General features: G+C 41.6%; 1 protein-coding gene across 1 annotated transcript; it reads right to left on the bottom strand.

Moving 5' to 3' along the window:
* Positions 1–170: 170 nt before the first annotated feature.
* On the bottom strand, positions 171–18757 carry LOC308376849 (E3 ubiquitin-protein ligase NRDP1). Its single transcript, XM_080853333.1, has 6 exons — positions 18697–18757; positions 16050–16192; positions 14574–14845; positions 6491–6626; positions 4563–4666; positions 171–1221 (listed from the first exon to the last, which is right to left on the bottom strand). The coding sequence occupies exons 2-6, from the start codon at positions 16137–16139 to the stop codon at positions 867–869; spliced, it is 957 nt and encodes a 318-aa protein (XP_080709459.1). The 5' UTR covers positions 16140–16192; positions 18697–18757; the 3' UTR covers positions 171–866.
* Positions 18758–19588: the final 831 nt, after the last annotated feature.

The following is a 19588-nucleotide window of genomic DNA, read 5'->3' as shown; positions in this document are numbered from 1 at the left end:
CCTGGGTCTGCAGTCTGCTCGAAGTGTGCATGAAGGTTGGTAGAGGTTTTAAAGAAAAAAAAAAAAATCCTCAGATGTGAGTTCCAAATTGTATCTTCAGATCAGACACCGATTGGATATCCAAAGTAGTTCTAAGGGCTGAATACCATTCAAACATCAACAAAATAATGGGTGAAAGGTGGAACAACTGAACCATTTTATCAGGAAAAGGACATCCACACACAGACATATACACGTAGTTGTCTTGCACACAGCCTTGTCTTAAAGCCATCACTTAAAAAATTGTAGAGGGATGATGAGCCTCATCAGTAGAAACATCACAACTCATTCCAGTCCTTAGCATCTAAAATCAAAACTTTGAAATAGCTCAAAAACATCCAACATTTAACATTCTTGTCATATCAATGTTGACTGATGCATACTTCAATCTTCTATGGTCAGAGCAGTTTCACATTAAGCAGGCCATCTGATTATGGGTCAAAAACATGTTCTGCCTTCCTGTTGTGCTCAGCATGGGACATAGAGAAGAGGATATCGATCTTTTGTGGTTTATTGTCTGTGATAAGCTGCGTAATACCAAGAAAGAACAGGATTGGTTGTGAGTTTGGTCCAATTAATAGGGTCCCGGTCTTGAAAAAGTCCTTGTAAGGCATATATGTCAATGGGAGGGGGCTCCCTATCAGAGCCTATGACGTCGGTGGCCTTCATATAAGTCAGTCTTCTCGTTTACCCACTTCTAAGCCTTCATAGAGGGAGGCACGAAAATATTCCAAACCGCGGTAAGAAGCATTTTCTCAAAGCCACCATGGAGCAATAAAAACAAAAGGAGCCATGCTGTGCCAATCCATTTCCACACTGAGTGAGGACTATAAAATCTCCTCAACCCCATGGGCAAAAATCATGACCAGGCCTGGCTCCAGGATCATGTCCTCCCCCATGTGTTGGTTCTCACAGGCCATCACCACCACAGCTTGTTTCCCAGGAATGCGCTTGGCCACATAGTTCTCATAGTAGCGGCGGTTCATCTGCCTGGTCTCCAGCGTGGCCAGGCCCTGTGGCCAGTTGCGCTCATGAGCGTTCTCGATGAGGTCATTGACGATGGACAGTGGGCATCCGCTATCAATGAGGGAGCGCTTGATGACCGCCTGGAGCACGGCGTCAGGGGTAGAGATCATGCCTCCCCAGCGGGTGACACGTGCAGGTTGTAAAGAGTTCACCCATCTGGGGGAAAGGTAGACAAATGTCCAATTACAAATCAGATAGTCAGAGCGGTTCATAACTTTAAACCCATTCCTTATGTACATAATGTTTTGCATCTTTAGCATACATGAAAGCTCATTAAATAGATCAACATTTTTTTTTTTTTTTTTTTTTTTACAAGAATTACTTAAAAAAAAAAATCATGAAGGCACCTCACGACTCAACTTGTGACGTATCCTAGACATAAGGGTATTTCATAAGCCTTGCTAATACCTTTGGATCAGAACAAAACAGTGGGGAAGGCATTCAGTTACTCTAAAGGCCATTAGCCACACATGGCAAACAATGCAACAGTGGAAAGCGATGGTGGAATTTTGTGTGCAGGAAGTCATTTCGTAACACACACTACTCATCATGTGACCGACAATTGTTTTGCCATAAAATAACACCTGTGTGTCTCCGTTTCCCATTTACAGAGCCAGGACTGTGTACAAACTAGAGAGAGAGAAGGAAGGGGTCGAGTTCGCTTGTTGGATATCAGGCCTACTTTACCTTAGTAAATATCTTACTTTATTCTTTTTTCATTTTATTGAATAAACTCAATTGGCATGTACTTTATTCATTAGTTTGTATGTGTAATGCAGGGGTAGAGAATGGAATACTGTTCATGTTGCCCAAACCATATTTAGCATGGGTGACGATTCCAGTATTTTCTACAGCCATTTGACAATTATGAGTAGGAGCATTATCATGTAATGCATGCAATGCCTTGAATCTGATAAAGGTTAGTTTCTTTAATTCTAGTCTTAATGTCTCTCCCCAAATGAACAAGTCATCACCATTTAAGAGCTTTTTTTTTCTTCCAGGAGAGCATGACCCAAGATTGCCCTAGCTTTCTGTGGTCCACAAAGTTATGCTTCCAACCCTGTTTCCACCACCAGTCACCACTGTCTGTTCAGTAGTTACACCAAGATATGACACTAGTGTTGGATGTTCGTACTGGTGTAAAAGAGTTGCAAATCAGGATTAAATATCAGAATTAATAATGATTGATAATAATCAATAATCCAATGAATCTCATATTCATTTGTATTTTTGCCTCTTAATTAGACTTGTAAAGCACGGATCGATGGCCCAATCTCAATTCTTCCCCTTGCCCCTTATCTTCCCCCTTACCCTTGAAGTTGCGCGTTCATGTGAGAGCTAGTGGTGTCTCAATATCCAATTTGATCAAGATTAAGGGATAAGATTGAGGGCTATATGGCCCTTGGAGTTAAGATGATCCGAGACCTTACTTGCTCCTAAAAGGGCTATCCCAGAGCACACAGCGAAACCAGCTCGGGAATTTTCCAAAAAAAAATGGCTGCTTGAAGTGAGGAATATTTTACATGAATAAAGCTATCTACACAACTTTTTATATGTTTATAATGACTCGGTTTGATCTGAAATGTGCAACACGAACGATGCATAGTATTGTAGGTCTTAACTGAAGCTTTCAAACAGTAGTTTAAGGTTACAGCTAACGCGTATGCCACCACTTCATTGGATTATATGGTAGCTTGCTAGGACTAGCCTGACTCCATGCATGTGTACAGATAACTTTATTATCCACGAATTACGTTTGATATCTGTGAATGACAGCACTTGCTTTGGAGACATCGATCCGTGCTTTACCGTCCACAAAACAATTACGACAGTCTAGTTTTGTGCTCTATACAGTCGTATATATATTTGCAACCATAATTGAAACTTTTTTTAAATCGCTAGTTTCATAGCTCATACAGTCACGCATGTCTACAGATAACTTATCCACGAATTCCGTTTGATATCTGTGAATGACAGCACTTGTTTGAAGACATCGACCTGTGCTTTACATGTACCATCCTGTATTATCCAGGGACGCCAAGTGACGTATCCGAAACCGAGTGGCGTCTCATTTCATAGGGGAAAGTTTTCAGCCCTTGGCCCTTACACTTGCAAGTGCTAGGGTTAAGACAAAGACAAAGACAAAGGGGCAAGTGGAAGAATCGAGATTCGGCCTTAGGCTGTGTATACAGGATTCCAACGTTTTAACAAATCCAGTCTTTTTTGGATGCGGTCCTTTTTTTTTATCTCGTAAACTGGACGTTGTGTCAATAAATGTCTGCGTACACATGGAAACACTGAAGTGGCTGAAAACACTGTTGTTTATCTGACATGCTGGTTGGTGATGTAACATTGCTACAGACAACTGAAGAAAACGGAGAAGAAGACATGGAGCATGCGCATAAAGCATGTGCGCCATATGTACAAACTTGCTGTAATGAAGTGACACAGCAGGGTTAGGGGTTAAGGCTGAGGTGGGGTGTTCACGTAGGGCAATGAAATCATCGTGTCACAGAATGTGTGGGTCGTTTCTATACATGAAAATGCATATGAGGGGGTTTTGAAAAGTATCCACTCTGGAGCTTGGTTCCAAAAATAACCGGATTTGGGGTCCCAAAACGCTGTGTTCGTGTATAAAAAAAGACAGATCAGTCAAAAAAAATGTGCCCGTTTTCGGCTAATCCCGTTTCCATCCTAGCACTCAGCTCTGGGGAACTCCATAACATGCTTTTGTAAGGCTGAATGTTTCATTGTGGACATGTACAAACTGAAAAGGGTCAAAGAGGTAAGACCTAAGCCAGGCTAGGGCACAGTCTTTGATTCAAAAATCAAAGTGTGACATAGTGATACAGTAATATGAGGATCTAAAGCAGCACTAAGGTCTTAAAGAAAGCATACATTATCAGATGCATTGAGTAGGTTATTCCGAACTTTGACCAAGGCCATCTCAGTGCTCTACAGCTAGATAATAATACTTTATTTCAAATGTAAGGGCTATTGGTCAAGTAGTTTGGCAAGACCCATTGACATTGCATGTACAATACGTGGGTGATGTGGCCTGCAGTCGAAACAGTTTTTTCAATAAAGTTTTTGGGGTTCCCCCTAGTTGTTATTATAATTATCATTAGCACTACTACATTCATACACCATATCAGATCATCTGAGGACACACACTGGACCAACACAAGGTGAGTCGTTTGATCAATCGAGGGATCTGTGCTGACCCAAGGTATGCACTGGGGGTAATCTGTTCTATTTGAAATACATGGACATGCATCAGTTTGTGTGTTTGCAAATGTATAACCTATATTAGGTTTAAAACTAAACTCTTAATAAGTTATTTGGCTATGACTATAGTCATATGCTGTGTTAAACCACAAATTCCATTTTTACAACAAAATTCTGCCTCTCTGTCCATGATTTGGGCATCACCAACATCCCTGGGTCCTACATTATGGAGCAGTCATAAGGCATGGGTGGAAACACAGCTCACTTACTCCAGGATCTCATTGTACTCGATGCTCTCCTCCAGGTTCTGCATGTTAGGGTTGGCACTGCGGATGGCCCTCATGTAGGCCTTCAGGAGCTGGATATCTCGTTTCTGAGGGGCACAATGCTCAAATGGTCAGAATTTACTGACATTTTAACTGATGATTTCAATGAATGTGACCTTCAACTTCTGTGATTTACAATGATTCAAACAAACAAATTCACAGCCGGAGGCAAGTAATGGTGTGACCAGGAGGCAGGCAATGTCGATGGAAAAGAGGGATGATTGTTAGGACAGTTGACAGATTACGGTACATTTCATGTAGGGGTTCCAGTGTCACTCAAAACCTGTGGCACTTTAGCAACTAAACACTTATGAAAACAGTACAATTACAGTAATCCATTTGCAAGATGAGGAGAAAGATTGTTGCATTTTTAGCCTTTTTTAGCCAAGTGAAGCACAAAGCACCTTTATTAAAATAATAATAATAATAATAATAATAATAATGTAAATGTATGATTTGGCTGACCCTGTTGGAGTGTGCAACCTCCTAAATTAATACTTTGTTGGTGCACCTTTTGGTTACAGTTCTTTTGGGTGAGCCAATCTTGCCAATCCTTTCCCTCTCTCAAAAGTTGTTGATCCATGAAATTGGGGGGAGGCCTCTCCATAGATTTTCAACTGGATCCAGACTGGACCATTGCAAAACATTGATAATTTTTTGCTGAAGCTGGTTCGGATGAATACTTTGGGTTTCTGAAACTAAAGAGCCAGTTCTGGCTTTAAAAATGTAGACCTTAAGCATGATCACTGGGTATGTTGTTCTTTCTGTGATTTTACCTTTTGGAATTAGGATCAAGAAGTTCAACTTTGGTCTCCCTACACATTAACATATTTCCAAATGGTTTTGGGACACTTGATGTGACTTACGTTTGGATATATTTTCATGAGTATTGGTTTGCTCTGCCACCCATAGTCACAGGTAGAGTTCAACCAGTGCTTACCAGAAAGTCCTGCATTAACTAATAGCAAAGATGTTGTGCCTTAAGTTGAAGATAAGGTCCAAGTTTATATTTTCTTTTATCAGAAATACGATTTCTCTTTTGCATTACAAAGAACTTCTGAAAAACCTGTTTGTGAAACAGGCCATTCCTATTTCGTACATCCTAAAGTCATGAAGGAACGCATCAAAAACCTGGCACCTGTCACACTACACTTCATACTTCCGGGCAGCCATGTCGTTGTCTAAAGCAGCAGTGGGCTACAGACAGCGCATGTTGGCCTACACCTCCCCACCCCCACCACACTGTCATGCACTTATTCTACCCCATACTCTGCCATGTTTATCATGGTCTCCCTTCCCCTTCTGCCACAAGCCCCCTTTTTTCTATCTCTACCCGACTGGCTCCAAGCAGATGGAGTTCAAGGTTTCTTCATGTTAACAGGGAGTTTATCCTTGCCCCCGTCGTTATTGTGCTTGCTCTAGGGGGGTTCTGTAAAGCGCCTTGAGACAATTTTAAGTATTTTAGTGGTCAAAAGGAAATGGCCTAAATTAAATGCTTGAGTACTAAGGTACAGTAATATAGAACTAAATATTATAAATAAATAGAAACAAATAGTTTCTAAGGTAAAATATCTCTTTATTTATGATTAATGTTTGAATATATGAATTTATGATTTTATGTTTGCTCAGGAACCAAAACAAAGAAATCAAATGATTTGCACTATATTCAATGACATAACATCGACCTGTTTTCGATCACACTGAGCTGTGTTGAACCAGTATGCATCACAATATGGCTGCATTTGAGTGCATCACACAGGGAGTTGCATCTGATGCATTCTTAATTATTACAATTAGAAATAGTTTTAACAACTTAAAATAAAGAATAATGCACAATTCAACATTATAACATATAACAGTATAAGCCTTACCTGTTCAGCCAACTGATGCTTGTGCTCTGCAGCGGTCTTCTCCAGCTCCCCTATCTTGCCCTGTTGCAGCTGCACTACACTGCGCAGGTGTCTGATGCAGTTGTGACCATGCATCTCATCTTTAGGCATCTCCAGCCTACACAAATCAGGCACAATTGATGCATGACACATGAGGTAGATAGAAAGAAATGGAACACAGGAACAATGCACAGTTTGGAATCATCTGGAAGTGTGCACACATTTGCACTAAGGTATGGAGTAGACCTTGCTAAGGTTGCAAAGGTCTACTACTTCTAGAAACTGGATTTAAAATGAATTAATTAAAGCTGAAAAGCCTTATTCTCATCAACCATCACAGGTGTCCAATAGATTAACTCTCTTAACTCTTTAATTAATCAATCAAATTGGTTACAAAGGCAATTTTTATCATTGGGTTAGCATACCAAAAACGCCATCATCTGCTCAATAAAGGCGGTAAAGTTCTTCATTCGTTTGCAATTCTTGGTTTAAAACTGGCTCAAACAATGTCTCTCAAGAAACTTGTATTCCATGAAACAAGTCCGAGCGGACAACAAGATGCGTCAACTCAACTCTGCCACCTTGTGGACACAGGAGGGAATTACAATTGGAAGAATGCGTTTCAGACAGACCGACCGACAGACGGACGGACATACCCTCTTATAGAGATGCCGGACGCATCTAAAAAGGTTATTCCATGCACCAGACTATCAACAAAGTGGAGATTTCATCCAAAAGTGTCCAATTCTGCCTGGAGGGCACACTGGACCTAACAAGGTCACAAGGTAACTTGGTAACTTGGTGGTTTGTTTCTGTTTTCAGGTGGAACAAGGTCACATGGGAGAATGTTCACTAGAAACACAACAGCATTTCACACATCATTAAATCTTGTGTAGGTACAGCTGGAACTCCACAGATGTATTTGCTCATTGTGTTGTTGGTATACCAAGACGTAAATGGTCAAAACCTAATTTCCAATCAATTACTGTTATCTGATGTCACCCTAACTACGCCCCCTGACCTAGTGCCCAAGAGCCCAAGTCCCCTACAGACTTCTCTCTTTCTCCCTGAGCTCACAGGACAGCAGACCTCTCCCTCCTAACTGTTGCAGCGTAGCTACCATTTTCTCTCTCTCCCTCGCAGGTTCTGCACTAGCAGCTGCAACACAGTCTGCTAGCTAACTCTACAACGGGAGCAAGCAAAGCAATGAATTACGAAGACAACACGCAAACCATGCAAGTAGAAAAGAAGGGGCAACCTGTTCCTCAGATCTGCACTGCACAGAAATGGCCACATTCAACAACACATCAGAGCTACTTTCAATACTGAGCTAGGTTTAAGTTCCTACCCACTGCAGTTCAACACTTTCCTGGTGCTTGTATTTAACTATCAAACTTATGTACTATATTGGGTACAGTGGGGCAAAAAAGTATTTAGTCAGCCACCAATTGTGCAAGTTCTCCCACTTAAAAAGATAGGAGATGCCTGTCATTTTCATTATAGGTATACCTCAACTATGAGAGACAAAATAAAAAAATAAAAAAATCAAGAAAAATGACTTTTTAAGAATGTATTTGCAAATTAAGGTGGAAAATAAGTATTTGGTCACCTACAAACAAGCAAGATTTCTGGCTCTCACAGACCTGTAACTTCTTCTTTAAGACACTCCTCTGTCCTCCACTTGTTACCTGTACTAATGGCACCTGTTTGAAATAGAGCTGTGAAAAATAACGCGTTAACGCGTTATGATTAAAATTCAGGATTAATGCGTTCATTTTTTTAACGCATTTAACGCATGTGCAGAATAATCTTCACAACTGACAGTCTTCAAAAGCCCCACCGCCTTAGTTACTGTTGCTACGTCGACAAAACTCCCAGGACTCAACCCAAAAGCATGGCGAGGACAGGGGCAAGTGCTACATCTGTCTGTGTGAGTGACTCTTTTTGGAGTAATATCTCCGTGATGTCCTCCGGATCAAGGCAAAAGCGACTGCAATATGCAGTGGAGGATATATCCAAAACATTAAGATCAACAACGAAGGTGACAACAATAATTGAAGCAAAAGCATACAAGTCTCAATCAAAAACTTAGGGGAGCAAGATAGCTGCTAGTAACGTTATTGTTCAAGGGATGGGCGTGCTTGTGGCTGAAAGTATTTCAGCCATTGTAGTCATAAGTTGCTTGTATGTAAATTGATGATCCTGATGTAATGCTATGGCTGTGTATCAGATCAGCAGGTTATTGCTCTCAGGTTCTGCCTTATGCATACCTTGGGAATTCGGAACTAGGTTGCCCATTCACAAAATGCTACATAGATTAAAATAAGCTCACTAACCGCCGCAAATTTTGCCAATATCCTTTTGAACTCTCACTAATCGTTGCTGCCACGCCCCCGTCCCCTGATCGCAAATATATATATTTCCTTCGGAGGGGCAACTTCAGCCTGGGGGCAAACGGGCAGTTGCCCGAGCAACCTTAGCCCACTCCTGTGCACGTCCCTGACGGTAACATTAACATTTTGATTTTAATATTAACAAATTTGTTGGAGAGAATAGTTATGTACTAGTAGTGTAATAATACTAGTTGACATGAACCATAACTGTTTGGGGATGTTCTCTCTACTAGATTGATTAGTTAGCATAGTTCGCTAGATAGCTAGCTGCAAGGGCTCGCAAATATCTAGCCACTCCTTCATCCACGGTGCCGTGTGAAAGACAGTCAGTCGCAGGACACATTGTGCAAAAGAAGCGGTCAGCTTTACAGTTAGAGAATGTGAACAAGTTAGTTTGCCTCACCAGCTGGCGAAAGGAAGACTAGCTAAGAGGGCCTTTCGAGCCATTAGATTGTGTCATGGAAAAAATCATACAAAAAAGAGAAACATTTTCAACCATCCATAAAAACAATGGCTAGGAAGCCAAAACAATTTCAGTTTGATTTAAAAAGATGAGACATTTTTTTTATTCAACCATACAATAGCTAAGCAGCCAGAATTCTGTTTAGGATGAAGACATATTTATGTTCCATATGGAATAGCAAAGATAACTGCTAAAGACAGTTCTTCTGAATGAAGAATGCGTTACAAATCAAATGAATTATTATTATTATTATTAATAAAGAGTTGCAGTACCATTGTTTTAGTTTTTTATGAATAAAAAAAAGAAAACATGTTAAATGTATATATCCGTCTTATGTCTTAAATCTTTTTGTTCTCACAAAAATATACAGACAAAATTGGTAATATGTGATTAATCATGATTCATCCACAGAAACCTGTGATTAATTTGATTAAAATGTTTTATCATTTCATAGCCCTAGTTTGAACTCGCTATCAGTAAAAAAAAAAAAAACACCTGTCCACAACCTCAAACAGTCACACTCCAAACTCCACTATGGCCAAGACCAAAGACTGAATCTGCAACAGGTAAGCAGCTTGGTGTGAAGAAATCAACTGTGGGAGCAATTATTAGAAAATGGAAGACATACAAGACCACTGATAATCTCCCTCAATCTGGGGCTCCACGCCAGATCTCACCCCGTGGGGCCAAAATGATCACAAGCACGGTGAACAAAAATCCTAGAACCACACGAGGGGACCTAGTGAATGACCTGCAGAGAGCTGGGACCAAAGTAACAAACGCTACCATAAGTAACACACTACGCTGCCAGGGACTCAAATCCTGCAGTGCCAAACGTGTCCCCCTGCTTTAGCCAGTATATGCCGTCTGAAGTTTGCTAGAGAGCATTTGGATGATCCAAAAGAGGATTGGGAGAATGTCATATGGTCAGATGAAACCAAAATAGAACTTTTCGGTAAAGACTCAACTCGTCGTGTTTGGAGGAGAAAGAATGCAGAGTTGCATCCAAAGAACACCATGCCTACTGTGAAGCATGGGGGTGGAAAAATCATGCTCTGGGGTTTTTCTGCAAGGGGACCAGGACGACTGAGATTTTGAGTGAAAACCTCCTTCCATCAGCAAGGGCATTGAAGATGAAACGTGGCTGGGTCTTTCAGCATGACAATGATCCCAAACACACCGCACGGGCAACGAAGGAGTGGCTTCGTAAGAAGCATTTCAAGGTCCTGGAGTGGCCAAGCCAGTTTCCAGATCTCAACCCCATAGAAAATCTGTGGAGGGAGTTGAAAGTTCATGTTGCCCAGGGACAGCCCCAAAACGTCACTGCTCTAGAGGAGATCTGCATGGAGGAATGGGCCAAAATACCAGCAACAGTGTGTGTAAAGCTTGTGAAGACTTACAGAAAATGTTTGACCTCTGTCATTGCCAACAAAGGGTATATAACAAAGTATTGAGATGAACTCATACATTGGGAACCCTGTTTCACGCAGGAAATCCTCTTTCACATTTTGCTGTTCCTGGGCACTGTATGGAAATCTAATAAATTGCGGGCATATAGGGGGATAATACTGCGATAGAACATCGGGCAAAATTCTGCTTAATGATTGCTCGACTGGTCTCCAATTTCTCGTCGGAACGTTCCTTTAGCCAGGAATCCAAGAACAGACGAAAACTTAATGTGTATGGCCTGGTTGCATCTGGTGCGCCTCTGTAGACGAGAGGCCATTTGGGCACCACGCTCTCGGCAAGCGGTTATCAGCCATACATCATCCTGTGTCAAAAAGTCTGCACGATTTTCTGGATTTTGTTTTCACATTTCGTCTCTCATAGTTGCGGTTTACCTATGATGAAAATGACAGGCCTCTCCCATCTTTTTAAGTGGGAGAACTTGCACAATTGGAGACTGACTAAATACTTTTTTCCCCCACTGTATATACCCGTAAGCGTTCTAATATTCTTCATTGATCGAAAAAAAAAAAAAAAAAAAAGAGCAAGGTTTCTCTTCAACACCATTTCTGAACTAACAAAAAAACTAATTCAGCTCCAACAATTCCTCCCACTATTGTTTGTGAAAGTGTGTGTGTGTGTGTGTGTGTGCGCGCAAGTTCTTGTGTGTGTCAACAAGTGTCTCTGGGTATTTTTGTACGTGCACAACTAGTCAAACACACCAATAGAAAGCCATGCGTGTATATGCCTCCAAACAGGTCACAGAGTTCCTGTCAACAAACAATCTCCTCGATCCAAACCAGTCTGGATTCAAAAGCGGTCACTCCACCGAAACAGCCCTGCTATCTGTGACAGAGGCCTTAAAAACAGCTAGAGCAGCAGCTCAATCCTCAGTTCTCGTTCTGCTTGACCTATCAGCTGCGTTTGATACAGTCAACCACCGCATCCTTCTGTCCATACTATCAAGTATGGGCATCTCAGGCAAGGCGCACTCCTGGTTTGAATCGTACCTCTCTGGGCGCTCATTCAAGGTGTCATGGCAAGGTCATCTATCTGTACCCCACCACCTCACCACTGGGGTGCCCCAGGGGTCGGTAATGGGACCACTTCTCTTTGCCATCTACACCACCTCGCTGGGCCCCATCATCCGCTCGCATGGTTTTTCCTACCACTGTTATGCCGATGATACTCAACTGGTTCTGTCCTTCCCTCCTGAGAACAACACTGTTTCGGCACGGATCTCAGACTGTCTTGCTGATATATCCACATGGATGAAAAACCACCACCTTCAGCTGAACCTGGCCAAAACAGAACTGATGGTCTTCCCAGCCAAACAGTTCATCCACCACAACATCAACATCAACACTGACTCTTTATCTCTGGCTCCATCCAAAACAGCAAGAAACCTCTGGGTCATTATTGACGACCAACTAACCTTCACAGCCCACATCGCCTCTGTCGCGAGGTCATGCCGCTTTGCGCTTTACAACATCCACAAAATCAGGCCGTTCCTAACCCAGTATGCCACCCAGCTGCTGGTGCAAACCTTGGTGAGTTCCCGCCTCGACTACTGCAACGCCCTCCAAACGGGCCTGCCGGCATGCGTGGTAAAACCACTACAGATGATCCAGAACGCGGCGGCGCGTCTGGTGTTCAACCAACCAAAGAGGGCACATGTCACCCCGCTACTCACTGAGCTCCACTGGCTACCGATAGCTGCTCGCATCAAATTCAAGTCACTTATGCTTGCCTACAAAGTGCTTACTGGGTCTGCTCCCAACTACCTAAATGCTCTTGTAAGGGCAAATGTTACACCCAGGACGCTGCGCTCATCCAGTGAGCGTCGTCTGGCACTGCCCCTGGTGCAAGCAAGCCAATCCAGACTATTCTCAGTTGTAGTTCCACGTTGGTGGAACGACCTGCCTAGCACTACCAGAGCAGGGGCGTCCCTCTCTACCTTTAAGAAGCTCTTGAAGACCCAACTCTTCAGAGAGCACCTCCCTTCCTAACTGGCACCCTGGCTTAACCTGCACTTAAGCAGTAACAGGCCCGCACTTCTTTTTTATTCTTTCTTTCTATGTCGCTTTCTATCTTTTTTTGAAAAAAAAAAAAAAGCAGTATTTATTGTTACACCAGGTTTTTAATGCTCTTAGCTTGACTGTTTTCTCCCTTGTACGTCACTTTGAACAAAAGCGTCTGCTAAATGACTAAATGTAAATGTAACTGTAAATGTGTGTGTTTGGGAGGACAGTCCATTTGTCAGGATGTTTAAGATTGGAGTAAGTTACAGGCAAAGCCTTGTTTTACTGCTCTATAAGGCAGTACTGCCTGCCAAACATGTCACTTCCCAAGCTTTACTAGTAATTATCAAGCATATGAGATAAGACTTTAGCACTCATTATGAGACTAGAGCACCATAGCCTGGCATTACTCATGCTCCAATACCCCATTGATGACATGTCTCCACGTCTCCACCTCTCCACCTCTGCCTTGCTGTGTGCCTTCTCACCGGTTATGACCTGTGACCCTATGACCCTGTGACCCTATGACCCTGTGACCGGGGAGGGGGCCCCATAGATATCTTAGATAAAGGCTAGATGGATTATGGCGGACTCTTGAATGTCCGCACAGGAGGCCATTTTGAGGACAGTATGCTTCCGGTAGGGATCAGTGGTACGTTCGGTAACGTCAGTGATCTTCACAATCGTTTACACTCTTATCTCGCGGAAATTTTGACGGATTTACAAATGACTTGATTTACAATCGTCATTACCTTGGTAATAATTCTGGATGCTTGAACATGTTGAAATGTGCAGCTTAATTGTGTATCACGGCTATTGTGTATCAGTGATTTTACATCAATTGGCGAGTAATTGTTCTTTCTTTTCAATATAACTTAAGTTGCACATAAACTGAAGTTGCACATGATTTCCAATCGGGTTGGTTTGTTAAACATCTTACATTATGATTTCAAGAGGAAATTGCTGAATTTATTGCCAATGAAGATGCCAGCATTTTGTGCAACCTGCTCTATTGAACACTCCTTTGAAACGAGACCTGTCAGAGACCTGTCAATGTTATTTTCATATGAAAACCCATGTTTATAATTCTTCATAAGTATGTAGTGCCAAAAGAAATATCTTACGTTTATAACAAACCAACCCGTTTGAAAATCGGTTGAAAATTGAGCAAGTTCTGGTTATTTAAAAAGTACCACTACCAACACAATGTTAAGGGGGAGTGATCTATACTGTCGTCAAAATGGCCGAAATGTGCGGACATTCGACTCCGTCGGCCAGAAACACAGGCAGGATATCTAGCCTTTATTATAGATATCTATGGGGGGCCCCCTCTTCAGATAGATTTGACTTGTTTCTCTTTACAGCTGGGCCATTTGCAGTTGGTGTGGTCCAATCACCTAGCCTTATTACATTATATTTACCAAATAAATCTGAAAGCCCTGGTTTAGCACTCCATCTCCATAACCAGCATATTTTGTTTTAATTTGGCTGTCAAAAAATCCCAACCGTAACCGAAGTTTAGGCTAGGCTAGCAGTTGCCCAAAGGGAAAGCATTAATGTGTTGACTTGTGGCAGCATATACGCAAAATTTCTTCGACTTCCTAAATATTTTAATGTTTTAACAATAGATGTTTAGAGCAACCCTCATATCAAACTCTTCATTGAGCAGTCATGAATAACAATCTTTTACGAACACAGCTAAAACACTTTACACTGACCCTAGATCAGTATGCTGTACTCACCCACAGCCTGCTTCACAGGTGACTGGTCTCTTAGGGTTGTGCTCACAGTCCTTCAGGTGCGACTGCAGCTGATCCAAGCGCAGCGTTGCGGTGCAGCCAAAGCTGGCATTATCACACGTGATCTGCAGCTTGGACAGCATGTTTCGCATGATCCGCGGCACTGGACGCAGGTGGGCAAGCGTCACCACCGTACGATCAACTGGGCAAATCTGCTGCTGGGCAAACCACTGTGTGATGCAGGCATTACAGAAGGCATGCTCACAATGAGGGGCCTGGAGATGAGAAGCAGAGAGGAAGAGAGGATGAGAAGAAAGGAAGGAAAGAACTCAAACAGCCTAAAAGGATAATATATTAATCTTTAGCCATAATAACATCATTTTGAATAACAAAATAACAAAAAGCTGCCCATACTCCTGGGGGTTAACTTTGTGCCAGGCTATGCAGGCTTCAGTGAGCCTCACAGACAGAGCTGGCTGCTAATAAAGGAGAAAACCCCTCTCCCTTATCACGGACTGGTAATTGAGCATATAGCTAGCACGTCAACTGTAAAGCGCCTGGGCTCTGTAGAGCGCCTTGGCTCTGTAAAGCGTCTTGAGGCAATTGTATTGTTTTGGCGCTAAATAAAATAAAATTGAATTAAACTGTGAAGTTATTAAGTAGTTGGCTTCACCACACCATATGAGTTACTGTTAGTTGTGGTTCACATAGGCAGGGTTTAACCATCCTTTTTCTTAACACTGTATCACTGGCCTATTTCCGTCACATAGACTTGACTATATTGACAGACATTGGCGTTCAGCAGCTCTGCACTCAGAGAGAAAACTCAAAGCTCCCACACAGCAAACACTTTGTTTCCTAAACGTAGTTTGTGTAGCTAGATACAATAAGCTCATCATGTGTCAAAGCTATGTCAGAATTAAAGACAGCTCAAACCAAACTCCCATGCAACCTCAGGATATACTTCACCATTTCAATGTAGTCTAAATTACAAAAAAAAACTTTACATTTTCAAGATCATTAGGTTGCTGTTATGGTCAACAACCTGTTTGTTAGTTAAAAGGTATACTTGCACCATTAAAGGTCAACTGTGTAAAACTATGATTTCATTTTTACCTAAAAAAAAGGTCCACTGTGAAATGTTTTGTTAAGCAATTTAGTTTTTGTTACAAAACCCTTTGAAAATGTAACAGCTTGTACAGCACGATGTCACTGAAAAGGCAACCAAAAGTAAAAGGGAGATCAATGGTAACCCTTAAAGAAAAAAACAATATGAATAGGGACTTTATTCTAACAATTCCCTGCTTTTCAATAAGTGGACCTGGTTCAAATTTGTAACCAACACTTCAGCCTAAATGCATACATAGCTATAGATATTATAGATACAATATCTAGCCAGTGATTACTCATTCATGAACACAACAGTGGAAACAAGGAGTTGCCACAGTAAGGGAATTTAGTGTTTTGCATGATTCCAACCTGCACAGGCTCCTCCAGCACCCCACTGCAGATTGGACACAGCAGGTCCTCATCCACCTCCCCTTGAAACCTGGTGACGTCGTACCCCATGGCACATCACTGGGAGCCTCCAAAATCTAGCTAGAGGCAGGGGACTCGGCACACTATAGACAAGGAGAGAGATATCATCAGCATGTACCAGCAAAAATATCAATTTACTTTTATCCAAGTTAGAACTGGGCAATATGGCCAAGTGTTATGTTAAAAAGGTTAAGAATGAAAGAGTTAAAAGAAAATCTAATTTCTTTAAATTACACCAACATTAAAGTGGTCAGAAATATAGTACTCACATTGTTAATGTTATTATTTTTATAAATGGAAACAGCAGATTGTAATTAAATATCTAGGCATTCTCTGCAACTCTTGTCTTCCTGTGGTACATTATGGTAGCTATTAGCTAATCACAATACATCATGATGAAAGGCTCATTTATCATTGGAAAATCCTTTAGCACAATTTTATTTTCGGCAGAGTGAATACAAGCCAATGAGGGTCAACTGAAGATATCATATCCACATTGAAAGCCCTTCTTCATCTAGAGGAGAAAATAGGCTACTCATGTTGCATTAACATTCACTGATCAGTTCAGCCTTCAGCACATTCCTTACCGTTGAGCTAAACTACTCACACACTGTAACTGAATAATGGACTTGACCATTGGTCATGGTCACTGGCAGACAAAAGTCTGATATCAATGCAAAAAAAAGAAAGACAGATAGAAAGCTATTATAGACACTGGACGCCCTAAAAACAGCATGCCAAGACCATCAATGTATTGCCTCCCATTTGAGCGACTTCACCATTTAGTTCACCGAGGATACTACCGTTATAGTCCTGATCATTAGTTAACTGAGGATACTACTGTAATAGGCCTGATCATTAGCTGTGATGATTCCATTTATTTCTCTGAGGATACTACCGTTATAGGCCTGATCATGAGCGGTGATGGGTCAATGGAAAAGTTTGAAACATCAGAACTTAAAATATGGTGTCACTACACAGTTGGCTGACCAGCCCCCTAGAATGTATGTAGGCCCTCCTGTAATAGGTACATTCCAATGCATGCTTCCTCCAGCTTGTGCCTCAGAAATCATTAAGAGTCAGACATCATTACTGACGTGCCATTTCATTAAATACTGTCAGAGGAACCGAGAAACCAGGAGAGGAGTAAGTTAAGGGAGGAAGCAGAGGAGCATCCTACATGAAAGCGTTTAAACTCGAATTCCCCTCCCCATTCTTCACATCTGTCAATCTACATTTTAAAATACAAAGTAGCTGAATATGAACGAAAATAAATAATCAGTCAAACCAAGGAAAGACCTTCATATGCTTCAATTACGAATCAAATGTGCCAACGCAACATAGATGATTGTGTTGTCTTCAGTATCGTGTTTAAAAAAATACATTCGTATCCTGTCACGAGAACAAAAAAAGTATCATGAGGAGGATTCGTTAATGGAGATTTATCCGTGCTTTAGCACATTTGAACAGCTGCAGTATGGTAGGTAATTATGATGTCAATATTTAGCACATCAGTCCTACAATGGTCCTAATCATTGAAACAAGCCAAATGTTTATTTGGTGCCTTTACGATGACAACTATAAACAGTGGATTTATGTTGAAGTCCTTAACATAGACTATACTGTATAGAACCACAGGTCCGTTAAGTCTAGCAGGAGGTGATGCTGCTGTTTCATCAGCAACTGACTTTTCTTAAAAGGAACGCGTCAGTGAGAAGGCACATCTAATTCGTCACGTACGTTTGTCCTTGATTCCTCCATCCTTCTTTGCAACATTCCTTGTTCCCTTCACCATTTTATCAGCGGGTAGTACCTAACGAAAGGGAGGTAGGGGTTGGACAAATAAGGAATTGATATGTACACAATGTCTCTAGTAGGCCTGAGTTCGTATAATGTCTCTGGGTATGTCTGCCGTCTGTAGCAAAAGCAAATTACAAGCTAAAAAAAAAAAAAAGAGTTCCCTCTTCGGCAAGCTGTCGCCAACGAAGTGGCAGAGCTAGATAGCTAACATTACACATCATAGCTAGGTACCTAGCTCACTAACGTGGAGATGGCGTTGAGGAGTAGGAAGCAAATGTAACGAAACGTAGTAGATTTATCTCCATTTCTGAGAGTTAAAGCTGTTGAATTGTCATATGTCATAATTACGATTTACCGGACTACCTAACATATGATAGCTTCTTCATCCTGTCACAGCTGTACCTTACATTCGCTAATTTGGCCGTCATCATCTCCGACAGCCAGCTAGCGTTAACATTAATGTCAGCATGCTAACTGCAATTATACAGCCACCGGAGGACAGGAAGAGCTTAGTTCGCTATCCGAACTTGCCAGACAATTAGCTTGCCAAACTTTAACCAATATCACTTGGAATGTAGGTGTGAAATCCGAGTCTAATGTATAGCGTTATTAGTCATAGCCATGCTAGTTACCCTAGCTAGAAAGTCAAATAGCTAACGTTAACTACCAAGCTGAATTTATCAGAAAACTCCGTTTCTCAACAAGCGTTTTCTTACAAGCTCAAGACCACCAGTAGAAACGCAACTTCCTCAATTTGATCACCCCGTGGAATTCACTTTCACGTTACCTCTTGCAAAGGTCTGTCCTGTATCAACACATTGTGACTTGGATGGACGTCCAGATCTCGCATGGAATACATTACACATCCGTCTACAATCCACCTATACGCTACGCTGCATCGCAACCTATAGGTACACTCGACGGCGGCGCTGCGCAGTGCTGACCGAGGGCCTTTTCCAAACTCGCCCCTACTACACCCTCTCCCTACCTACTTCCACTCCGTTTGTGCCTTCACGTGGAGGGTGACGGTCCGCCACATTAGTGCTTGTCCTATCCCAAACCAATTTATTTTGGAAGTCGACCGGAAGTGTGTAGTTTTCAGTGTTAGCATTTAACACTTCCTGGTTACAAATAAAAAAATCCATATGGAGAAATGAATGGGTTTATGCAAAACCGGCGTAAAGCAAGCGGTGCAAGCGAAACAAAGCCAATAGAAAGCAGAGGGAAATAGTTTGTTGGGTTAAAATGGAATTATCTGTCGGTCTTTTGCAATGAACTGTCGTCTTGTCTGGTAAAAAGTTAAGTCCATTCCGAGTTCTGTATGGAATCATATCAGATTTAGCCTTTTTCTCTGCTTTTTTTTGTGTTGTTCTAATGCAAACAAAAGAAAAACACATGTGAATACCAAAACATTTATAATTGCAAACAATTTTCTGGGACACAAAAACCCCAGTAACCCCAGTAGCCTATTATGTAGGCTTCCCCTTCTATGACTAAATTATTATGCATAGACCTAATAAATAGGCTAGCAAATGACTCCACCTACTGGACCACAATAATAATGTTGGGAGTTGAGTTTCTCTCCTGATTTCCTCTCTATACTATCCCAGCTTTGCAATGAGACAAGCTATGACTGTGTTCCATATGGAGATTTGGAGAACTTTTTACGCTTACAGTCA

Source organism: Sprattus sprattus (assembly GCF_963457725.1).
Source record: "Sprattus sprattus genome assembly, chromosome: 16".
In the NCBI taxonomy this organism is placed as follows: domain Eukaryota; kingdom Metazoa; phylum Chordata; class Actinopteri; order Clupeiformes; family Clupeidae; genus Sprattus; species Sprattus sprattus.
The sequence above is the reverse complement of the archived record's forward strand: the minus strand, read 5'-3'. Positions and strand labels throughout refer to the sequence as shown.

Bases quoted from the DNA above. Each gene is read 5' to 3' on its own strand.
- LOC308376849 (XM_080853333.1), bottom strand. From the start codon at position 16,139: ATGGGGTACGACGTCACCAGGTTTCAAGGGGAGGTGGATGAGGACCTG. The intron at 14,846-16,049 runs GTTGGAATCATG...TCTCATCTCCAG, and splicing joins TGCTGGAGGAGCCTGTGCAG to GCCCCTCATTGTGAGCATGC. The intron at 4,667-6,490 runs GTAAGGCTTATA...TGTGCCCCTCAG, and splicing joins AGCATCAGTTGGCTGAACAG to AAACGAGATATCCAGCTCCT.